Source organism: Ictidomys tridecemlineatus, chromosome 12 (assembly GCF_052094955.1).
Source record: "Ictidomys tridecemlineatus isolate mIctTri1 chromosome 12, mIctTri1.hap1, whole genome shotgun sequence".
Classification (NCBI taxonomy): domain Eukaryota; kingdom Metazoa; phylum Chordata; class Mammalia; order Rodentia; family Sciuridae; genus Ictidomys; species Ictidomys tridecemlineatus.
The window spans coordinates 65673203-65693974 of NC_135488.1; the positions used below are offsets into that span (position 1 = coordinate 65673203).

General features: G+C 33.6%; 1 protein-coding gene across 2 annotated transcripts in view; it reads right to left on the reverse strand.

The window, feature by feature from the left end:
- Positions 1 to 20772, reverse strand: part of Aplf (aprataxin and PNKP like factor) — a 95118-nt gene that overhangs the window by 6061 nt on the left and 68285 nt on the right. For both annotated transcript variants that reach the window (XM_040271101.2, XM_021724318.3), the window contains one exon: positions 7369 to 7415. In XM_040271101.2, the coding sequence (XP_040127035.2) occupies positions 7369 to 7415 (47 nt within the window). The remainder of the gene's footprint in view (positions 1 to 7368; positions 7416 to 20772) is intronic.

The window sequence follows — 20772 nt, forward strand, 5'->3', positions numbered from 1 at the left end:
TCTCAACAGCCAAGTTATGGAACCAACCCAGAAGCCTATAGACAGACAAACAGATTGAGAAAATGTGAGATATATATATATATTTTACACACACACACACACACACACACACACACATACATATACACAATGAAGTTTTACTCAGTCATAAAGAAGAATGAATTGTGGCATTTGCTAATGAATGAATGGATCTGGAGAACATCATGTTAAGTGAAATAAGCCAGACTCAGAAAATCAAGGGTCAAATGTTTTCTCTCATATGCAGAAGTTAGACTGAAGTAGGGGCAATAAGGGGGATACAAAATCCTACAGAATAGAAGAAAGATCAGTGAAGTAAAGTAAAGGGATTGGGGGTGGAGAGGAGAGACAGGAAAAACGGAGTAACTATGGAAGAAACTGATTAAACTATCCTATGTACATATATGAATATATCACAGTGAATTTCACCTTCATTTATACACACACACACACACACACACACACACACACACACACACACACACACACACGAGGTGCTAATTTACAAAAGAACTATGAATAAACAGAAGAAATACCAGGAGAGTGGAAAAAAGAGAATGGAGGAAGGGAGGAAGTGAGGAAAAAAGGAAGTATGAGAGACTGAACTGGAGCAAATTATATTCCATACTTGTACAATTATGTCAAATGAACCCCAATGTTATAATACACTAATAACTATAATATACTAATAAAAAATACTATGGAGGAAGGAATCCAAGATGGTGCAATAGAGGAGGTACTGTTTCTGGCTGCTCTGTGCATGAATCCAAGAAAGCAGTCAGGCAGCTTCCCCACAAGGTCTCACCTAGACAGAATACAACATTCTCAGAGCATGTGACAGGACCACCAGTCCTGCCACCTGTGCAGAAATCAGAGCCTCTGTGTTCCAGTAAGACTGGGGACTCAAAGCCTGCAGTTTAAGCACGCGCGCACACACACACACACGCACCTCTGAGGCGGTGTAGCAGAATCACCAAATCAGCACCTCTGCAGAATTCTAGACTGTGCTCTGCTCCCACACAGGTCATCGGACTGCATTCTAGCCACAGCACAAGGACATCCCAGCTTCCCCAACCTCACCAGACACCCTGGCAGTGGAAGCAGATGGACTCCATCTTGGAAAACCTTTCTCACCATTTTTTGGTGGGTGTGGCTATCAGCACAGATCTTTGACTGAACAGGTACTTGTGTTTCCAACTCCTCCCAGCTGCGTTAACTCAGGAACAGTGACTACCCAATACAAAACCGCTCTAGGTTGAACAGGAGCGCTGCCTACCTGGAGCCAGCTGGAGGGTGAGAGGTCAGGCATTAGGGACCTGATAAGCAAAAGAGAGGAGGGATCTAAAACCTAAAGAAAAACAGTGAGACCAAGATTAGGGAAGCTCCAGGTGGGAGAGGGAGACAATACCGGTGGATCAAGTCTTCGAACTCAAGTTACCTACACTACCCTGAGGGCAGAGACTCAAGCTTAAACTAGACAACTCCACCTACTGGAAGAGAAGCAGGAAAGAAACAGAATTCTAAGGAGTATTTTTTTCCCCTTATCCCTTTTCTTTCTCCTCTACCCTTCTATCCCCTGGTCCTCACAACCACAACTTATGTGAATCCAAGAACTTTACATGAATTAGAACTCTGAGAACTGAGTCACCAGAAAAATATAATATAGAGGAATTGCATAAGCCCCCCCTTCTCTCTTTTTTTTTCTTTCTTTCCCTTTTTTTTCTTCTTCTCTTAACCTCCAAATTTTACTATTTTTATATCCTGTAATTTTCTAAATACATATTTGTGTTTGTTTTTATGTACTCTATGGTCCTCCCATGTACTTGTCTACCCTAAATTACTTCCTGTCTATTCTCCTGCTACTAACCCTCTTCATTAGAGATCTCTTCCAAATTTCCTAAGTTATATTAATCCTATACCCTCACATCTTTCCCCCTTAGCATACTGTCCTACACCCGACCCCCAGTTCACTGTCCGCCATCAGAAACTGTACACCTTTTATGAAACGACTGATTATATTTTAAATAATAATTGAATCCAACATTTCTGGACATTGAGACTAATTATAAATGTCTTAGTAACAATAATTTGTTCATAAGTGATGTATTGTTGGTATTGGGATCTGTTAACCTTGTCTTTCCCCACAAAGGCGGGATCTTGGAACCATACAAGAGCACTACAAATCTATAGGGTAAAAACAATAACACACCAGTCCCAAAGAACTGGAAAGAAAGAAATGCGAGCAACATGAAAAGACCAAGGGAAGAAAGTACCACAAACAATTCAAGACAACACATTAGAGGAATTGACAGCTATAGCAGAAAAAATGACAGTGAAAAATTTCAGGATATACATGATTAAAATGTTTTGGGATCTCAAAGAAGACATTAGAGAACAAATACAGGCAGTGAAAGATCACTTTGAAAAAAATAGCATGGCTTGAAAGAAATAGGACTAGACTTGAGGATAGACATCCAAATATCAGTGTCATATAAAAGGAAATGACAGGGCTGGGGTTGTGGCTCAGTGGTGGAGCACTTGCCTACCATTTGTAAAGCACTGGATTCAATCCTCAGCACCACATAAAAATAAATAAATAAAATAATGGTATTGTGTCCATCTATAACTAAAAAATATTTTTTTAAAGGCAATGACAATGAACAAGTCACTTAACCTAATGGAATTTACCTTTTAAATCTATGAAGAAAATTATTAAATGATCTCAAAGACCATTTCTGATTCCAAAATTGTAATTTTAAGGCCAAAGTAGAAAAATTCACTTTCTCTATAACCTTCTATTTATAGTCACAAATCAGTGAATATAAAATGTGAAGATGGACTGGCAGCTTGGCTATTTGAATACAAAACAAAAGAAATAAGTTTCTATTGGTTTTTTAAAACTTGATTACCTGATGACAAACAAATATAGAAAAAGTTCTTTTAAAGAAAAAAATCTTTAAAAAGTAATAAACAGCATGATATTAACTATGTTTTCATATTAGTATATGATAATTTCTGATTTTTCTACTTCTGCACAGGAATTTGTAATATAACAATTTGAATTTTATTTTCAATATTTCTTTTACTATTTAAATTTCACTGTCAATTCTCATTTCAAGAACTAAGTCTGTAGTGTTAGCAAAGAGCAGGCCATGTTAGCTCCATGATGGGAGAAATGCTGGAGTGAACATTTTTACTTTGCTGATTTTTCCAAATAACTTTCTAGTATTAGAATAAAAGATGTTAATCTGCTTTATAGCAGATTAACAACTTAATCCTTTTTTTTTTAACAACTTGATTCTTAAAGCTTTATTTTCCTTTTCTTTCCTATAAATCTTAGGACCGATTTTCTTTAGGTACAAAAATAATTTGACCCAATATCCCTAAAGGTGAAAATTCACTATGTACTATAATAATATTTTTAATAATGTTTCCGTTTATTATGAAAACATTTTTTTTGGAGGGGTGGAATTGAACACAGCACCTTGTACATTCTAGGCAAATGCTCTAGCACTGAACTACAGGCCCAGACCAAGACTTTTTTTAATGCATCAATTTAGCTACTAGTAGGTATTCTTATTTTGGGAAATCATTTTCTATACTTCTGATATACTTTATTATACATAAAGTTTATTTCTTCTTTAAATACCATTGCATCAGACCTTCTGATATTCCATATTCTTTAAGCTTTCTCCAAACTAAGAGTCAGTTTATAAAATCTCTTTAAATTCCACTAACTTTCCTTAATATTTTTCTTTTGTAAATCTTCAGGTTTCAACTCTCAGGAAGAAAAAGAATGTATATATAAACATATGTGTATACCATTGCAGAACTATAGAAATATTAAAGTAGTTATCCTAGAATATTCTACATTTTCATCCATGAATGGTAACAACTGCTTAGAATAATGTATCCCCCAAAATAACAGAGGCCAGGAAAATGACTGCAAAGATCAGGTGATAAGACACGGATGATAATTTATTTTAACTACTGTCAACAGGTAAGGTAGCTGGGAATGTATTAAATAAAAGTTTCCTGGCACTGTTTACTCTTGCATTCAGTGTCTTATGCCAAAAACACTCTGAAAATGTGTTGAAAGTTGGTAAAATATTAAGCCAATTAGATATACAAGAAACAACAGATGACAACAAACTTATAAAAAACAATGAACTAAATAAACTGTTATTGGAATAGAAAAACTTTTTAGATTGAAGTGTTTTAGGAGTGTTACAAATCAGAGATTAAATAGTAAAAGTTTAATATGATAATCTTATGTGGGTACCATGTAGGGCTTATTATCTTGTTATATAGTTATGATGCCCCCACCTCAAATTCAACATGTGTAATTTGAAAACAAAACAAAAACCTACACAGTTTTTCTTCCTAATCTCTATTATGTGTAAATGTCATCTCCAGTCTCCTGATAGTATTATAATTATATAATTATAATCTAGAGTCATCTCTATTTCCTTTACCTCATCCCAGACAAATACCATGGCTCATCCGTTGGCAAATCCTATTGATTCTTCCTTCCATACCTCTCTCATATCCAATTCCATTTTTCCACTCTCACGGTGGCCATCCTCTTTCTGGTCCCTTACTTGAAGACTTCACTAATCTCCAGAAGATTTCCCTGGATATAATTCAGACTGCTGTTCATTACCAGCTTGATTTTCACAAAATACTGGCTCACCATTATTTGCCAAAGTGCCCACATCTTTGGCTTTAAAGAGCCAAATCTGGTCATGATATACCCTTTTGTATCAGCCATAGTGATTACTGGGAGTCTTCATCAATTAAAACTACCTACTGCTTCTAAACACATTTCTTTTTATTGTCCTTGACTGTTATTCACTTTCTCTGGATTGTACTACACCCACTCACCACAAAGTCAAGAAACAAAGATAACTGAAATCCTAGCATTTTGAAAATCAACTTCAAAAGTCTACCTTGATAAGCCCCACCATAGAGTGTTCCTTTCATTTCCTCCAAGATTTCAGAGCACCTCACAACAAACACTGAGAGCCAGAGCTACTTCTCATAGTTATAAACTAGTTCTCATGTCTCTGTGACCTTGCACAAATAGAAAACAGATAACAAATAATAAGATAGTATAAGAGTAAATGAATTAACATATATATGAGATTCAGATCTTGGGTAATGTTAAAACTATGGATTTGGGAGATGAAAAAAATCACCTCAAAATTTAATTTAATATTTGAAGTACTCCAGATTCTCAATTTATAAGTTTAAAAGGGGAAGAGATGTTTTGAATGTATTGGTGCATAGTGACTCCTGAAAGTACATTAAGTAGTCCTCCCTTAACTATGAGGGATATATTCCAACCTCCCCACTAGATGCCCCAAACAGTATTATGATATATACTTATATGTATGGATATATAGATGTATGTGTATATAATATACATACACACATGTGGGAGGCCATCCTTGCATGTAATTTGAGTTACCTCCCTGGCTGGGCGAGAGGCATATTCTTGTGTCCAGAGCTTTTCTCAGGTCTGAGGGCTTGTCCGTGTGGAGGCGTGTCTGGCCAGTACCTGAAGACCCAATCGTCACACCTGACTTTGGGACACTGCCCCCCTTAATCTTCATTGGATGGGATTTTCCCCAGAATTTTTTGTTCCCCCAAAAAAGTCCACTCCCTGGTGTATTCTCTCTCTCTCACTAGCCTCTTCAGTAAACCTCGCTACTCTAATAGGTAGCTGGAGGCTGGAGGTAGGAGAAGCCATCCTGGAGCTGGTTTAAAGGTAATAATAGAGCCTGAATCTTTAATTCTAAACTCCCTTTGGATTTCTCACGTAGGTGAACCTTCATTTATGAAGCCTGTGCTGGCTGCAGGCTAAACACACATACTATATATAGATACATAGATGTGTATATATACATATATACCTATGTATACATATATATAAACCATATATATCTATATATCCATACATAACTAAAAATAAATAAGTAATAAAATGTGATTATAATAATATAATGTTATTTAAAACTTATGAATTATTTATTTCTATATTTTCCATTAAATTTTTCAGCAAAAGTTTACTACAAGTAACCAAAATAGTAGAAATCATAACAAATTTGGATACTTTAAACTATGCTAGATGATACATACGATAACTTAAGTAAATACATCCTATTTCTATAAACATATACAAATGTCAGGAGACAATGCCATGACTTGTTAATATACCTCTAACAAAATGTTATTACATTATTACTTGAAAAAAGCTACTTTGTTTACCATAAGCACATCATTATATACAGCTTAATAAAGAAAGCATAACATAACCCCTAGTTTCTGTTAGCTGAGATAAAGGGAGTATAATTATATCTGAAGTACTGAAGTGTTACAATTAGAAATACTAAATGGAATTATTTTACTGTGAAATTACTTTCCTCACTTTGCTACAAGTTAGTTTTGTATATGCTTGTACAAGTGCAGGCAAGCATAGCATCCATAATATATATTTTATTTTTTCTTTTGTGGGCAGAAATATTGTTTGATGAACTAGTCTATAAATAATATATAAAAACCAGAATTTTTTAAAGGGAAAAATAGTAGAGTTCAGAAATAGGACAAACAGAAGGTAAAAAATGTAAACTGAACAGATGGATATTTGATGTCTGTCCCCTCTCCTTCGTTCCTCCCCAAAGCTTCAATTTCTCTTGGGGATCCCTGGGTTCTGAAGAAGGTGACTCTACTCTGGTTTAAACTAAGCAGAGGCCATAGTGCTTGGTTCAAGGGTAAGAATATGACTGAATCCAGTAAAAAGAGGGCATTTCACTTTCCCCCCTATGAGAGTTAGGATTATTCATTCTCATTCTCCTCAAATGTTAACACAGGTGCTTACTGGACCAGATGAATAGAGTGTATTACAGACCTTGGGGTGGGACAGAATGCTTTAGGATGATAATACTCTTCTAGACAGACGAGGGAAGGAATCTGGGTCCTTGGGGACATTATAATGAGCCAAAGCAAAAAAATCTTGTCTAAATCAAGTTTTACCTTAGCACTTTTTATTTATAGGAGTCAATGAGTTTTCATTATCTCTTAGGTCAGCTGAAATTTTGTTTTCAGGTACTTAGTAAACAAAAGAATCCTAACAGATACAAGGAAAATTATATGTTGTTAGACAATGATTGGGGAAAACATTTGCTGTTTAAAAGGTTCACAACTTTTAATATATATATTAAAATCAGCAATTCAACACATTCACAAAAGCAAAGATAAATTTTTATAATACCTAAAAACTGCATCTAGATTTAAGTGGAGAATCATCCAATGATTTAATTTTGAGCTCCCTGAAGTAAAATTACTTACCTGTAAGAGTACTATGTCTATATTCTATCTTGTGCTGGGGATTCTTCCTGAAAAAAAAAAAAAAGCAAAAATAAGATCTAGTTTTACTAAAAACTAATAAAACCATTTAAACTAGAATACTAAGTAACTTACAGAAAAAATTAGGCCAAAAGCCTTCTTATTGAAAAATATTCTTTTTAATTACAGTATTTACTAAGTACCTATTCCAGGCCAGGCACATTTCTAAATGCAAAGACAAGAGTTATGCAAAGATATGCATAGGTATACAAAGATGAAGTTCATATTTCAGGAACTTATACTCTAGAAAGATAGGATGAGTCAAAACATAGTATGTCATGTTTGTAAGACATAACATATTGTATTTCTGAAATGTCATTATCACACACACAATAATATAATGTAAAATAGTAAAATATATGACACAAATATCTGAATGTATTTAGATAAATACACATGCACATATTGTCCAGAAAGACACTAGTAAGGCTCTCCTTGAGTCCTAAGGAAAAAACTATTTGACTAATGACTCTCGAAAGAATGCCAATTGTTTGTTATAAGGAAAAAAAAAAAGAAAGTCAATTTTGTTGATAAATTCATATTACATATTCTAAAGCCAAACATAAACTACTAATGGAACATCATTTTAAAATTATATGTATCTATGACCCATTTCTTCTATTATTAGTTAAACAAATATTTGGCACCCTGTGTGTATAAGATATTTTCCAGATAATGTAAAATTTTGCCAGCAAAAATCCAAAGCAGATGTCAATCATAATCCATTTGATGGGTGATACTCCTTCCTGAGGTGACAAAAAGGAGTATCATGTATACTAGCAATAGATACATGCTCAAATATACAACTTTCTAATATATCTGTAACAGAAATAATTATTTTTACATGATGAATTTTCATTTGATTATTAATTCTTTAAGTACTAGATGAAATTTTCATTGTATTCTGGCTTTAAGCTGGCACTGAAGTTAAGATATATAGCAAGTTATACATTTTTACCCTTGAGGAGACAGAGTCTGGGACCCAGGGGCAAAACAGACATTTGATAAGCATTTTTTTTTAATTGAAAAATGAGAAGATGGGAAGTACCCCTTATGATATCTTTTAGGAAACAAGTAATAAATTCAGCCTTAGGCCTTCTTTCTCACACTAAATAATCCTTGTTCTTCATTAAAATTTTTTTCCATTAGAAAATAAAGCAATTTTTAAAAAGCTAAAGAACTTAGGTTAAGTAAGGATTTGAACTTTTCCATAAGTCCTCCCACTCAACTTCATATTTCCATATATAGTTCAATGGATAAAAATGGCCAGGTGGTAGATGTTCAATGAATGTGAGCCTAATGAGATAAAGTTCTTGCCTAGAAGCTATACTTTCCAATTATAGTAGTGACCATAAGAAGATAGAGGTCCAGGCAAATTATGAACTGGATTAAAAAAACCTGTGTAATAATCAGGTGAATAGAGGACACAGAGACTAACCCACATAATTATAGTTATCTTATATTAGACAAAGGCATCATACATTGGAGAAAAGATAGCCTCTTCAACAAGTGGTGCTGGGAAAACTGGAAATCCATATGCAACAAAATAAATTTAAACCCCTACCTCTCACCATGCAGAGAAAGTAGATCAAGGACTTAGGAATTAAAACAGAGACCCTGTGTCCAATAGAAGAAAAAGTAGGCCCAAATCTCCATCATGTCGGATTAGGCCCCAACTTCCTTAAAAAGACTCCTGTGGCACAAGAATTAAAATCAAGAATAAATAAATGGGATGGACTCAAACTAAAAAGCTTCTTCTCAACAAAAGAAACAATCTGTGAGGTGAATAGAACACCTATATCTTGGGAGCAAATCTTTACCCCTCACACATCAGATAGAGCACTAATCACTAGGATATATAAAGAATTCAAAAAGCTAAACACAAAAACAAAACAAAAACCCAAATAACCCAATCAATAAATGGGCCAAGGACCATATACAAAGATATACAATCAATCAATGAATATATGCAAAAAGTGTTCACCATCACTAGCAATTAGAGTAATGCAAATCAAAACCACTCTAAGATTTCATCTCACTCCAGTCAGAATGGCAGTTATTATGAAGACAAACAACAATAAGTGTTGGCAAGGATGTGGGGAAAAGGGTACACTCATACACTGCTGGTGGGTCTGAAAATTGGTATAGCCAATATGGAAAGCAGTATGGAGATTTCTTGGAAAACTGGGAATTAAACCACCATTTGACCCAGCTATCCCACTCCTTGTCTTATACCCAAAGGACTTAAAAACAGCATACTACAGGGACACAGCCATATCAATGTTTATAGCAGCATAATTCACAACAGCTAAACTGTGGAACCAACCAAAATGTCCTTCAATAGATGAATGGATAAAAAAAGTGTGGCATATATATATATATATATATATATATATATATATATATATATATATATATATACATACACACACAGCAATAAAAGAGAATAAAATCATGGCATTTGCAGGTAAATGGATGGAGTTAAAGAAGATAATGCTAAGTGAAGTTAGCCAATCCCAAAAAAACCAAATGCCGAATGTTTTCTTTGATATAAGGAGGCTGATTCATAATGGGATAAGGGAGAGAGGGAGCATGGGAAAAACAGATGAACTCTAGATAGGGCAAAGGGGTGGGAGGGTAAGGGAGAGGTCATGGAGTTATAAATGATGATGGAATGTGATGGTCATTATTATCCAAAGTACAGGTATGAAGGCACAAATTGTGAATATACTTTGTATGAATACACTTTGTATACAACCAGAGATATGAAAAATTGTAATAAATTCCGCTGTCATGTCATATATATATATATATATATATATATATATATATATATATATATATGTAAGTAAATAAATAAATAAACATAAATTCTAGTCAGACTGAGAACCATCCACTTGATTGTTGTGTCTTATTTCCAGCAGTGCCTAGTACTTACATTTGCTTCAAATATGACATTTGCTTCAAATCCTCATCATAACTTTTTAGATAATAGGAAGTAATTATAAAAACATAACTTTAAAGGAACTGATAAAACCCAGAAAAACAAAGTTATTGCTTAAAAGCGTGGTAACATGGAACCTGTTTTCTACAAATACTACTACTTTCAAGAGTTGCAAATGAAAGATGAAAATCTTCACAATACTCTCTAATAGAACTTTCTGTGATGAGGGGCAATTTCTCTGTCTATGCTATCTGCACACTGAGTACATGCAGCTATTGAGCACTTGAAATGTGGCTAATAGAGCCAAGAAACTGAATTTTAAATTTTATTCTTATTAATGTACAATTAAATATAATAGCCACATGTGCTTATCACACTGAACAATACATATTTAATTTAAAAAATGAGCTCTTCCCTGCCAAGATAAATTTAAAATTAACCAAAAAAACTCACAAGACATTATCTTCTTTTCAGAGTGACCCTCAAAAAAAAAAAAAAGTAAAAATTCTATAGAAATGCTGTTATTCAAAGAGGGAGGGTAATGACTAAAAGAGGGTAGAGATCAAAATCAGAAAGATCGAATTAGAATTCTGGCTCAACCACCACCTTACAGGCTAAGCTGCAGTTTCCCCATTTGTAAAACAGAAGATAACAATAGAACTTGCTCCCATACAAAGCTGTTGTGAGATTCCATAACATAGTAAGTTTACAGTCTAAGAGTTTAGAAGATGGTAAATAATTGATCTTAGCTATCAACTCATTCCTTATTAGTTTCAAGAAATATTCAGAGTAATTATTATAAGCCAGGCCTTGTTAGGTGACAGTGACTTTCCTTACTGATAGTATCTTTTCTTGTTAAAATAACTTTTCCTACAATGTGACATTAAACAATGCAAGACTACAACTGTAATTAATTAGGGTCATAACTCAACAGTTTTGAGAAATGGAAAAAAAGATTCTATGTAAGATTGTGAGGTTGGGATAATTAACCTAAATCTGACCTTTGATGAAAAGAAATTCAAACTTGAGAAAAATGAACTGGATAACTTAGATGTGAAGAGAGCTGAAAATAAACAAAGCTGTGTGATGATTTGTAGGAGGATCTTTCCTTTCTGTACATGCTGGTGCAAGTCACTGACTTGTTAAATTCAGTTTTTTTTTTTAAATACAGTTAATACTGGACATCAGGGAAGGAAGAACAAAAAAGCAAAGATATTAATACCAAAAGTATTCATCTTTAATTTAGAAAAAAGATAATTGGGATCTGGGGTTGTAGCTCAGTGGTAGAGCACTTGCCTCATATGCCTGAGGCACTGGGTTTGATCCTCAGCACCACATAAAAATAAATAAATAAAATAAAGATATTATAGACACTCTCAAATGACTAAACCTCTGACTCTTACAAGTGAAGAACTGGAACCAAGGAATTTAACATTGAGACTCAAGTACAGATTATTCACTGAATGAGGGTTAAAAGATTGCTGAAATATGTTATAAAACTAGAATGTTTAAAAGTCACATTAACTTTTTAAAAAGGGAAAGCAAAGATATGGTATCAGAAAACAGGGGAGGGTACAGTTTAGAGTTTCAGCAGATGGCTCTCCATTTTCTATTCTCTTGGAACACACAGTTGCACTCACAAATCCCATCTAAATACTCTAACCTTACATATTACCTAAAAGAAGTCCAGCCATTTAGGAAAAAAAAATGAAGAAAACAGCTTTACAGTTGCATATTCCAAAGCGGAAGAACAGAAAATCTATTATGAAATTTTATAATATATACTTTATATACATGCCTTATATGCATATGTGATATATGTGTATTATTTTGATCATCTGTCAAATGAGTTGCTGATTTTTCTTACATTTTTAATACCTTTCATAGTTCCTATAATACTATCTTTTACAAGGTAGTATCCAACTATGCTTTTCATAGATTCATCTACATACTAAAATATAATCAACTTTTTGCCTTCAAAAACATTTTGATTAACTTTCATAAGAGTTTTCAAAATGATGTAATATTTGTTTTTCTATTTTCTAAATTAAATTTTTGTCAAAATTTTATATATGATTTTTTGAAACATATATACATTATGGAAGGGCTAAATTGAACTAATTAACAAATATTCTACCTAATATTCTTCACATTTTGTGTGGTATACCAGGTAAAATTGACTCTCTGAGATTTCCAGATATACAGTACATTGTTATTAACTATAGTCACAATATGATACAATAGATGTCTTGAATTTACCCTGTTTTACATTTGCTTCAAATGGATGAAACTTTGTATCCTTTGGTTAACATCTCCCCAACCCAACTCCCTTTTGCACCTGGTAACCACCATTCTACTGTCTATTCCTGAGAGTTAAGACTTTTTAAGATTCCATATGTTACTGAGATAATGGAAGTATTTTTCTTTCTCATCCTGACTTATTTCACTTAGCATTCTGTCCTCCAGATTCATTTGTACTGATAGGATTTCTTTCTTTTTTAAGGCTAACTAGTATACCATTGCATATATATAACATTATCCACTCATCTATGATAGACACTCTAACCGATTCCCTATCTTGGCTATTGTGAATAATGCTGCAATGAACACAGGAGTGAACATTACCTCTTTAATGATTTCATATATATAGTATATACTCTGTAGGACAATTGCTGGATCATATGGAAGCTCTATTTTCAATATTTTAGGAACTTCCATATTGTTTTCCATATGACTATACTAATTTACATTCCCACTAACAACAGGAAAGAGTTCCCTCTTCTCCACATCCTTGCCCACCCACTTATTTTTACATATTTTTTAAAAATATAAATTTTAGTTGTAGATGGACACAATATTTATATTTTTTATGTGCTGCTGAGGATCAAACCCTATTTTTACATATTTTAATAGCTATTGTAACAACTGTGAAGTAATATTTTACTGTAGTTCTAATTTGCATTTTCTTGATGATTAATGATGTTGAACATTTTCATACACTTGTTAGACGCTTCTCTGTCTTCCTTTGAGATTTTTATCTATTCAGGTTCTTTGCCCGGAATATTTAAAAATTTTTAACTTACATTATCAGTTTTCTTTTTATTGAGTAACTTACATAATTTGAATAGTAACCCCATATGTATGATTTGCAAACATTCTCTCCCTTTTTCTAGGTTGGCTCTTCATTTTGTTGGTTATTTCTTTTGCTGTTCTTAAACTTTTTAGTTTGATGTAATTCATCCATTCATCCACTTTTGCTTTCATTGCCTGTGCTTTGAAGATCATAACCAATATACATTGGTCAGACCAATATCTTTAGAGTTTTTTACTTTATCCTCTAGTAGTTTTATAGTTTTGATTCTTATATTTTTGTATTTCGTTGTTATTAGTTATACATGACAGCAGAATGCATTTCATCTCATTGTACACAAATGAAACACAACTTCTCTTACATTTTGGTCTTTAATCCACTTTTAGTTGATTTTTTGTTCATGGTGTGAGATGAGGGCCTAATTTAATACTGCTGCATGTAGATATCCAATTTTCCCACCACCATTTATTGTGTTCTTGATGTTTTTCTTAAATGTCAGCTGGCAGTAAAAGTGTGGATTTACTTCTGAACTTTCTGTTCTGTGCCACTGGTCTATTTTTATGCCAGTATCATGCTGTTTTTATGTTTTTATTAGTGCACTATAGTTATAAATAATAGGTTTCATTTTGACATATTCATAAATGCAAAAAACATAATTTGCTCCATTGCAATTCCCAGTGCTTTCCCTTTCCTTTCCCTCTTCTCTCCCCTCTCTTTATTCTACTCTAATGGTCTTCCTTCTATTTATTATTTTTCAAAATTATAGTTATACACAAAAGTGAAATTAATTGTGATATATTCATATATGCACATAGCATAATGTGGTCAATTTCTTTTTTTTTTTTTTATTGTTGGTCGTTCAAAACATTACACAGTTCTTAATACATCATCTTTCACAGTTTGATTCAAGTGGGTTATGAACTCCCAACTTTACCCCGTATACAGATTGCTGTTTCACATCAGTTACCCTTCCATTGATTGACATATTGCCTTTCTAGTGTCTGATGTATTCTGCTGTCTGTCCTATTCTCTACTATCCCCCCTCCCCTCCCCTCCCCTCCCCTCCCCTTTTCTCATCCCTGTTTAATGTAAATCTTCTTCTCAAGCTCTTCGTCCTTACTCTGTCCTTGTTTACTCCCCTTATATCAAAGGGGTCATTTGGTATTTGTTTTTTAACGATTGACTAGCTTCACTTAGCATAATCTGCTCTAATGCCATCCATTTCCCTCCAAATTCTATGATTTTGTCGTTCCTTAATGCAGAGTAATACTCCATTGTGTATAAATGCCACATTTTTTTTATCCATTCATCTATTGAAGGGCATCTAGGCTGATTCCATAATCTTGCTATAGTGAATTGTGCTGTTATGAACATCGTTGTAGCAGTGTCTCTGTAACATGCTCTTATTAGGTCTTTAGGGAATAGACCGAGAAGGGGAATAGCTGGGTCAAATGGTGGTTCCATTCCCAGCTTTCCAAGAAATCTCCATACTGCTTTCCAAATTGGCTGCACCAATTTGCAGTCCCACCAGCAATGAACAAGAGTGCCCTTTTCCCCGCATCCTCTCCAGCACTTATTGTTGTTTGACTTCCTAATGGCTGCCAATCTTACTGGAGTGAGGTGGTATCTTAGGGTAGTTTTGATTTGCATTTCTCTAACTGCTAGCGATGGTGAGCATTTTTTCATGTACTTATTGATTGATTGTATGTCCTCCTCTGAGAACTGTCTGTTCAGGTCCTTGGCCCATTTATTGATTGGGTTATTTGTTATCTTATTGTCTAATTTTTTGAGTTCTTTGTATATTCTGGTTATTAGGGCTCTATCTGAAGTGTGTGGATTAAAGATTTGTTCCCAGGATGTAGGCTCCCTGTTTATCTCTCTTATTGTTTCTTTTGCTGAGAAAAAACTTTTTAGTTTGAGTAAGTCCCATTTGTTGATTCTAGTTGTTAACTCTTGCGCTATGGGTGTCCTATTGAGGAATTTGGGGCCCGATCCCACAGTATGTAGATCATAACCAACTTTTTCTTCTATCAGATGCCGTGTCTCTGATTTAATATCAAGCTCCTTAATCCATTTTGAGTTAACTTTTGTGCATGGCGAGAGATAGGGGTTCAGATTCATTTTGATGCAAATGGATTTCCAGTTTTCCCAGCACCATTTGTTGAAGATGCTATCCTTCCTCCATTGCATGCTTTTAGCCCCTTTATCAAATATAAGATAGTTGTAGTTTTGTGGATTGGTTTCTGTGTCCTCTATTCTGTACCATTGGTCCACCCGCCTGTTTTGGTACCAGTACCATGCTGTTTTTGTTACTATTGCTCTGTAGTATAGTTTGAAGTCTGGTATCCCTATACCGCCTGATTCACTCTTCCTGCTTAGCATTGTTTTTGCTATTCTGGGTCTTTTATTATTCCATATGAATTTCATGATTCTTTTATCTATTTCTACAAGAAATTCCATTGGGATTTTGATTGGCATTGCATTGAACTTATAGAGAACTTTTGGTAATATCGCCATTTTGATGATGTTAGTTCTACCTATCCATGAGCAGGGTATATTTTTCCATCTTCTAAGGTCTTCTTCTATATCTTTCTTTAGGGTTCTATAATTTTCATTATATAAATCTTTCACCTCTTTTGTTAGGTTGATTCCCAAGTATTTTATTTTTTGGGGGGATATTGTGAATGGAGTAGTTGTCCTCATTTCCGTTTCAGAGGATTTGTCACTGATATACAGGAATGCCTTTGATTTATGCGTGTTGATCTTATATCCTGCCACTTTGCTGAATTCATTTATTAGCTCTAATAGCTTCTTTGTAGACCCTTTTGGGTCTGCTAGGTATAGGATCATATCATCTGCAAATAAATGTGGTCAATTTCATCCTGTAGTTCTTTCCCTTCCCATTCCTCCCCCAATTCCCTCCCTTTACTTCACTGTTCTCCATTCTATTTTAGTAAGATCCCTCCCTTTTAAAAATTCCTATTTTTCTCTAGCTTTCACAAATAAGAAAACATTTGACCTTTAACTATGGAAGTTTGGTTTATTTCTCTTGGTAGAGTATTTTCCAATTTACCAGCAAATGATATAATTTCAGCCTTCTTCTTCTTCTTCTTTTTTTTTTTTTTTACACATGACAGTACAAAGACCTTGACATATCATACATTTGAATCAGATGGGATATAATTTCTCATTTTTCTGAGTATAGAGGTTGCAGAATCATATTGGTCATGCAGTCACATATGTACACACAGTAATAGTAATGTCTATTTCATTCTACTACATCTTCTTAAGGAAGTCAGTTCTTGTGTCAATATGTTGGTGTGATGACCCTGGTTTCTCTTAGCAGTTGCAGTGTCTCTGATCTAATTCCTAGGTCTCTGATCTACTTTTGAGTCGATTTTTGTGCAGGGTAAGAGAAGCCAGTTTCATTCTTCTACAAGTGGTTATATATTTCCCAGCACTATCTATTTAAAAGGCTCTCTTTTCTCCAAAGTATGTTTTTGACACTTTGTCTAGGATCAGATGGCTGTATCTATGTGGATTTGTCTCTGTGTCTTCTGTTCTCTTCCACTGGTTTTCACATCTGTTTTTATGCCAATACCATGCTGTATTTGTTATAAAAGCTCTGTAGTATAATGTGAGATAAGGATCTTTCCTTATTCAAAATAAATTTTAGGCCTATTTTTCAAGTTCAGAGAAGAATGTCACTGGTATTTTGATAGGATCATATATGGTCTATAGATAGCTTTTGGTAATATGGCCATTAATTACTACAACTTTGTAATATATTTTGAAGTCAGGGAGTATGATACCTCCAGATTTGTTCATTTTGCTCAAGACTGTTTACTGTTTATCTATTTGGGGTTTGCTTTGATTCCATATTAACTTTAGAACTGTTTTCTCTGTTTTCTGTGCAGAATGTCTGAATCAGTACATAGCTCTGGGTAACATGGTCATTTTAACAATGTTACTTCTTCTGATTCATGAATACAAAATGCATTTCCATTTGCATTTGTGTTTTCTTCAATTTTCTCATTAATGTTTTATAGTTTTCAGTGTACGTTTTTCACCTTCCTTGGTTAAATTTGTTCCTAAAGTGGGTTTTTTTTTGTAGCTCTTGTAAATGAGATACTACTGTTAGTGTATACAAATGCTACTGATTTTTGTAGGTTGATTTTTATATCCTGCAAATTTACTGAATTTGTTTATTAGTTCTAATGGGTTTTTTAAATGAAATATTTAGGATTTTCTATATATAAGATTATGTCATCTGCTACATTTTTCTTATTATATAGAGAAAAAAGACACTTGTTTTTCCTACTTCTACTACTTCTAAAGAAAAATGGCTGTTTAAAGCATTTGAAAGAATCTTTTATAATATAAACAGAATAAATTCTTCCCAGTTGGAGTACAAAATAGTTTCTAATAATTTCTGAACTGAAAATGAACTTTTTAAAGTAAATGCTAATACTTAGGTTTTTTCAGTTAATTCTACTCCATGGATCACAATGTTTTCAGAAACTAACTCTCTGAAAGTCAGTTTTTCTATATATCTTATCCCAGAGAATGCCTATTCTCATTAGATTGAAAACATTGTTGATGTGCTGAAATTGCTTTGCATTCACTCTTATAAAATTAATAGTCAACGTGCTCAATGAATCTTTTTACATAAACCTAAGACAAAAATGTTAGAATTTCCTGCCATTAACAATTTATAAATAAATAAAAAGACTTAAAAATTCATATTACTCTCTCAGAAAACAATGAAAATCTGACAATCATTTTAGTCAGAGTCCACTGCAATCAGATTCCTGAGACACAGATTGTTCTGCACTTTAAAACATTTACCTGTAGTCAATCAATCACTTGTCAACTAGGAATGCTAAGAGTCTATCACAAATCATTAATAGAAATAGCACTGTTTTTTTTTTAAAGATAGAGTGAGAGAGGAGAGAGAGAGAGAGAGAGAGAGAGAGAGAGAGAGAGAGAGAGAGAGAGAGAGAGAGAATTTTTAATATTTATTTTTTAGTTCTCGGAGGACACAACATCTTTGTTGGTATGTGGTGCTGAGGATCGAACCCGGGCCCCACGCATGCCAGGCAAGCGCGCTACCGCTTGAGCCACATCCCCAGCTCTAGCACTGAGTTTTGAACGTTCTCATTGGGGTTTTTAACTTTTAGATCATTAGCATCATGACATAGAAGTGGGTCAGGTTTCAGAATCAGAGAAGAGTGAAGCCTGAATTCAAACAATGCCATTTACTGGTTGTATGACTCACAAGTTTTTTCTTCACTTGAAAAGCTTGGACAACACCAGCTACCTTACTTGGGGTTGTTCCCAGGGTTGTTCCAAGCTGAAGTAATGCATACACATTTGTAAGCTATTAAGCATTTTATACATATTTGCTATTTATGATATAAAAATCAATTTCACTTTAAGATTTCTAATAGGTGGAAATTCTATGTGTTTGTAAAGGTAATTGGCAATTAATACCAAATGACTGAATTTTTCCTTCTATGTTGTGTATTTCCCCAATCATATTTCATTCATTCATACAATAATTTCTAATATTTAATTATGTATATTCCATTTTAAAAAATTGGTTATTTCAAAATAAGACAAAATGTCTTTTTCATATATTTCTGGGTCATGGTTAGGTGGTAAATGAAGTTCTTTTTGGATATATAAACTTCAAAATAACTTTTGAGGGCAATGACAAACTCCACCCAGATCTTTTTCTTAATAATAAAAGGAATTAATCAAAATTCATTGATAAAAAACAAGAGATTCTTTAACAAATGTCATTTTATGTAATCCAGCATGTTCCAAAATAATTTTTATTGATGTTAATTATTAACAATAATCTTTTGAGTTTTAAACATAAAATTATTTTATTTTAAAATATGTACTTCCTAAAACATTATTCAGGTTTTCAAAACATAGGTGCATCAACAACAAAAAGTTTAGGTAAAAATATTTAAAACATAAGAACACAGTGTTGTATAAATTTTCCCACTATGACACTTATAAATCTTCATAACTATAAGAAAAATGGAAAATCTGACCCTTTCTAATATTTCTTGATGATGTCTTATAAACAATGTTTACATAAGAATAACAGAGACTCTACAACTATTCATTTCATTTATTCTGTCAAAAAATTCATTAAATACATACTATGTGCCAAGTACTGTTGTAGGTTGCAGAGGCACAGTCAGTAGTGAACACGCAATTTCATTGGGTTTTTGTGCTAGGGCATAAGATAGCTAAATACATATTTATAATTTCAGGAAGTGATTGCTATTAAGAAAAATAAAGCAAAGGGTACAGAGATTAAATAACCATGGAGATGTGGGATAGGTTTTTAGGTAGAGAAATCAGAGAAGGCTTTTCCAAAGAGGTAAATCAAATGCATATCTGAAGGAAGAAAACTCCAGCAAAAGGAAACAGTAAATGTGTTCATATTAGATAAGGCCCTTCAGTGGAAACAAGGTAGGGTATTTGGAAAAGCACCCAGAAATTCCTATGGCTCAAGGGAAATGAGTAAGGAGGAAATGAAGTCAGTGAAGAACTTATAAAGAGTTCATTATGTGAAACCATTGGAAGATTTTGAGTGAAAAAACAATATGATAGCACTTACATGTAAAGAATTACTCTAGTTGCTATGGGGAAAATGAACTACAGAAGGGCAAGTGAAAAAATAAGGATATCATTTAGGAAGCTACTCAGTCTTTCAGGTAAAACAGTTGTTATGTGAGGTGATAGTGGTTGAGGAAATAAGAAGTGATCAGAGGGCCCAGTGTATTTTATAGGGCTGTATTGAATGCATGATATGAAAAAAAGAGAAAAATCAAGAGTGCCTTTTAGTTGTAGGCCTGAACATCATGTAAATGGTGGATTCATCTACAGAGATGAGAAACACTTTAAAAAGAGTTTCACAATAAAAATTAACAGTTCTATTTCAGATGCAACCAGATGAAAGCATTTAAACATATCAATCTAGAGTCATTAAATTGATGAATTAACTCACCTAGGAAGTAAGAATCGAATGGAAAGGGGAAGAAATCTAAAAACTGAGAAATCCAAAAACTTTCCCCTGGAAAGGCAAGAAATCTAAAAACTGAGCTCTGTGATATCTATGAATAAGGAAGTAGAGAAGACAGCAAAGAAGGCTAAATTTGAGAAGCCAGGAACATAACTTAGTGTCTTCATGAATATAAATATATTGAGAGGATTCCAGAGTATAAGCAATCCAATCTGTGTTTTTCATGTTTTAATGAGGAATTGAAACCCATGTATATCAAATGACTTA